Source organism: Plectropomus leopardus, unplaced genomic scaffold (genome assembly GCF_008729295.1).
Source record: "Plectropomus leopardus isolate mb unplaced genomic scaffold, YSFRI_Pleo_2.0 unplaced_scaffold26777, whole genome shotgun sequence".
Taxonomy (NCBI): Eukaryota; Metazoa; Chordata; class Actinopteri; order Perciformes; family Serranidae; genus Plectropomus; species Plectropomus leopardus.
In genome coordinates this window covers 1-4,498 of record NW_024629131.1, presented here as the reverse complement: position 1 = coordinate 4,498, position 4,498 = coordinate 1, and the positions used below count along the sequence as shown (strand labels likewise).

Sequence of the window (4,498 nt, the reverse complement as noted above, 5' to 3'; positions counted from 1 at the left end):
GTAAAATTTAATCTGCAGCCGTGAGAGGCAGGACATCTGTGAGTTTTGAGGGTAATTATTGGTGGACAGTATAAACTGTTAAAGTTTACTCACGTATATGAGTCCCGAGTAGTAGCGGTCCTTCAGGTTGTGCAGCACAGACGCCTCGTTCAGGCAGGTGAGCTCCGCCATGTCCTCCACCTTGCTAAACTTGGGCGGGTTCATCTTCTGGATGTCGTCCTTGTTGATCACAATTTTCTTGCCGTTCTCGGCCAGCTCCACCAGCACCTCCTCGCCGCGCTCCTCCCGGATACTGGCCGCCTCGAAGCCGTGGCGCTCTGAGGGGATCCACACCAGCTTCTTGGCCGTCCAGTCGGCCTGTGTGGCCGGGTTGTAGACCACCGCCCGGTCCACAAACAGGTACCGCTCCGGGTCCTCTTGCCCACTCCGATGAGACATCTTAGCTGTTACCAGAGCAACGTGGCCACCTGGAACAGACAGAGAGGGACGGCAACATTACAGGACGCGTAATCTATGAAACATCATAAAAACCTCATGGACGCTTTAAGAACTCTCTAACAGACCTCCGTGTCTCAGTAGGGACTCATAACGTTTTGGTTTTTTACCTCAAGAGATAATTTTTAAGACAATTCTCACATTTTAGGACATTTTCAAGTTTGTTAGGACATTTGTAGGATTTTAGGACATTTCTATTATTTTAGAACGTTTCCAGGATTTTAGAACAATTCTTGCATTTTTGGTCATTTCCAGGATGTTAGGACATTTGTAGGAGTTTAGGACATTACTTGGATTTTGAAATGTTTCTAGGATTTTGGGACATTTCTGGGATGCAAGCATGTTTCAAGGATTTTAGAACAATTCTGAATTTTTGGACATTTCCAGCATGGTAAGTCATTTGTGAAGGTGTAGGACATTTCCAGGACTTTAGATCATTTCTAGGATTTTAGGACTTTTGAGGATGTAAGCATGTTTGAAGGGTTTTCAAGGGTTCTATGGACATTTCTGGGATTTTAGAACAATTCTTGTAGGACAATATTATAATTGTAGGACATTTCTATAATTTTAGAACATTTCTAGGATGTTAGAACAACTCTGGCATTTTTGGACATTTCCAGGATGTTAGGGCATTTGTAGGAGTTTAGGACATTTCCAGGATGTTAGGGCATTTGTAGGAGTTTAGGACATTTCTAGGATTGTAGCATGTCTCTAGAATTTTGGAACATTTCTGGGATGTAAGCATGTTTTAAGGATTTTAGAAAAAATCTGGCATTTTTGGACATTTCTAGGACTTTAGAACATTTCTAAGATGTTTCAAGGGTTTTCAAGGGTTCTATGGACATTTCCAGGATTTTAGAACATTTCTATAATTGTAGGACATTTCTATAATTTTGGAACATTTTTAGGATTTTAGCATGTTTCAAGGATTTTAAAAGAATTCTGGCATTTTTTGACATTTCCAGGATGTTAGGACATTTGTAGGCGTTTAGGACATTTCTAGGATTTTAGGACATTTCTAGGATGTAAGCATGTTTCAAGGGTTTTCAAGGGTTCTATGGACATTTCTGGGATTTTAGAACAATTCTTGCATAATAGGACATTTCCAGGATTGTAGGACATTTCTATAATTGAAGGACAATTCTACAATTGTAGGACATTTCAATAATTTTAGAACATGTCTAAGATTTAAGGATGTTTCTAGAATTTTGGGAAAGTTTTAGGATGTTAGTGTTGTTACAGTGGATCCTCCACTGGCACTTTTTTTGATAAACAAGCTCTATTTTAATGCCATTTTATGCACTCTGGCAACTTATACTGAAAGTACAAAAGCAATACCCAGAATCACTTAAATTGTGCAACTGGCACCCCTGTAAGTTGAATATCACTAGTATGTGGAAAAGTACTCCATACAACCCCACTCAAACAAAAAGTACTGTCCCTTTAACTCTAAAACTGACACAGTTTTGCAGACAATAACACCATAATACCTAGACTAGAGTTGCAGCTTTTTGTGTGCCCCCCTGACATCTTTCAGTGGCCACCTCTGTAAAATTTTGGGAGCGCCCCTGCGTCTCTCTGAATGGGTCTGCACGGTAACAATGCGCATACTGCGTAGTCTCCAGCCTCTCACACAGCACATCAAACTGGACGGACAGACGTCGCGAATGACAAAATATCACCAGTAACCGCTTTATTAAAATCAAATGCAACCTTAAGGCACATCCCCGCCGTCCAGATCAAAGCTCATACCTGCACTTGTGCTCAGATACAGTTACACAACAGATGACATGACTGTGCACTGGCGAGTCCCCAAAAAAAGGCACAACGAGCGGAAAGTTGTGGTCCTGTTTACAAATATTTACGCTAATATCTGCGGTAAATAACCGCTGCGCAGCTAACTGTTGAGGCTAATTTTAAGTGAATAACGCCGGATAACGTTAGCTTAAAGTCCGGTTAGCGTCAGGATTCAAAAACAACAAACACGGCAAAGATAAAAGCGCACTCGTGAAGCTAGCTTACCGCGGCTAACAGCACTCACCTCGCGTTTATTCAGCGACATTTAAAGGTGAAATAAGTGTCAGCAGCTCAGCTCGCATTTAAAGGTGCGTTTTTCACTCACGAGCTAACGTTTCACGAGCTGAACTAAGTTTCCAGAGACATCCATCCGCCTCACGCGCTGCCTCCTCCCCTCTCGTACCTGTCCTCGCGCTCAGTTATAATAACTTACCTGGTGATAGTGTGCGAAGCAGCAGTCAGATCCTGTTCACCGAGCAGCAGTGCGTGTGTGTGTGTGTGTGTGTGTGTGTGTGTGTGCGCAACTCCACACCACTGAATGAAATGCGGGCATGTACCGGAGCTCCTCCGCCGCCTCAGAGCTGCTGCCGCCGCTGCTGCCTCCACACTGACTGACGGGGGCCCCTCCTCAACCGAGCAGCACCCGAGCGGCCCCCGCCTACCGCACACACACACACACACACGCACGCACACACGCACGCACACACACATACATATACACACACACACACACACACACACACACACACACAACACTGATACGCAACTCACGGCCCGCGGGCCAAATCTGGACAACGAAACGGTGTAAGGTGGCCCCCCAACTATTTTCTAATTCACAATACAAATAAAGTGATTCACACTGGGAATTGTTTTTGTACTTTTAGCATCCATTAGGTGCCAAAGTGCATAAAACAGCGTCAAAACAGAGCTTTTTTTTTTATCAAGAAAACACCAGTGGAGGATCCACAACACCCTTAACAGAGGTCCTACATAAGACCCAAATGTCCTAAAATCTCCCCAAAAGTTCCTAAGATGTGACAAAAATCTTAAAAACAGGTTAAATTCATTGAAAAGTCCTTAAATGCAAGAAATGTCCTAAAACAGCATCAAAATAGAGCTTTTTTTTATCAAGAAAACGTTAGTGGAGGATCCTAGGCAAGACCCAAATGTCCTAAAATCTCCCCAAAAGGTCCTAAAATGTGACAAAATCTTAGATATAGGTTAAATTCCTTGAAAGGTCCTTAAATGCTAGAAATGTCCTAAAACAGCATCAAAATAGAGCTTTGTTTTTTATCAAGAAAACACCAGTGGAGGATCCCAACACCCTTAACAGAGGTCCTAGGTAAGACCTAAATGTCCTAAAATCCCCCCAAAACGTCCTAAAATGTGACAAAAAGCTTAGATATTAAATTAAATTCCTTGAAAAGGTCTTTAAATGTTAGAAATGTCCTAAAATCCTTGAAACATCCTAAAATCTGATACATGTTCTAAAATCCTAGAAATATGCCAGAATCAGAGAACTGCCCCAAAAATCCTAGACACATCGTGAAATCCTAGAAATGTGCCCCGATCAGGCAATGTCCTAAAATCCCAGAAATGTGCCAAAATCCTAAAATTATCAAAAAAATCCTTGAAACATCCCAAAATCTGAGGAAAGGTCTTAAATCCTAGAAATGTTCTAAAATCTTTGAAAATTGCCAAAATCAGAGGAGTGCCCTAAAATCCTAAAAACATCATAAAATTTTAGATGATTCCTAAAATCCTGGAGACATGTATGGGGCCCTCCCGATTGGCCCCTGGCCTCATGTCATTCAGTGAAAGTGACCCTGCAGGTCGCACTGCGACATCATCTGTGGTGACTCACCTGTGCAGAAACGTTCACGCTCAAACCTCATAATCACTTTTAGCGCCTGATTTAACACACAGTTACACGTTTAAAAAAGAAAGCACCCAACAACCCCTCATCTGATAAATAAAGAACAGTCCCTTAGCACGGCTGAACATTTTGGTACCTTCAGATACCTCTTAACAAAAACCCTAAAAGACTTTTTTTTTTAAAGACAGGCACATTTTCATGCGTAAAATTATTTTAATTTTACGCATTTTTTACATCTTTTTTTTTTTTTTTTTTTTTTTTACTAATTTTCAGGTAATTTCTAGCACTTTTTTCAAACATATTTCTTGCTTTTTTTTGGTTAATTTCTTT

The 4,498-nt window shown here is 41.4% G+C and overlaps 1 protein-coding gene across 1 annotated transcript; it reads right to left on the bottom strand.

The window, feature by feature from the left end:
- Positions 1–93: 93 nt before the first annotated feature.
- On the bottom strand, positions 94–2,886 carry LOC121937594 (myosin-10; the record flags this gene model as incomplete). Its single annotated transcript, XM_042480926.1, has 2 exons — positions 2,726–2,886; positions 94–467 (listed from the first exon to the last, which is right to left on the bottom strand). A coding segment is annotated over exon 2 (345 nt), but the record flags the coding sequence as incomplete, so codon positions are not given.
- Positions 2,887–4,498: the final 1,612 nt, after the last annotated feature.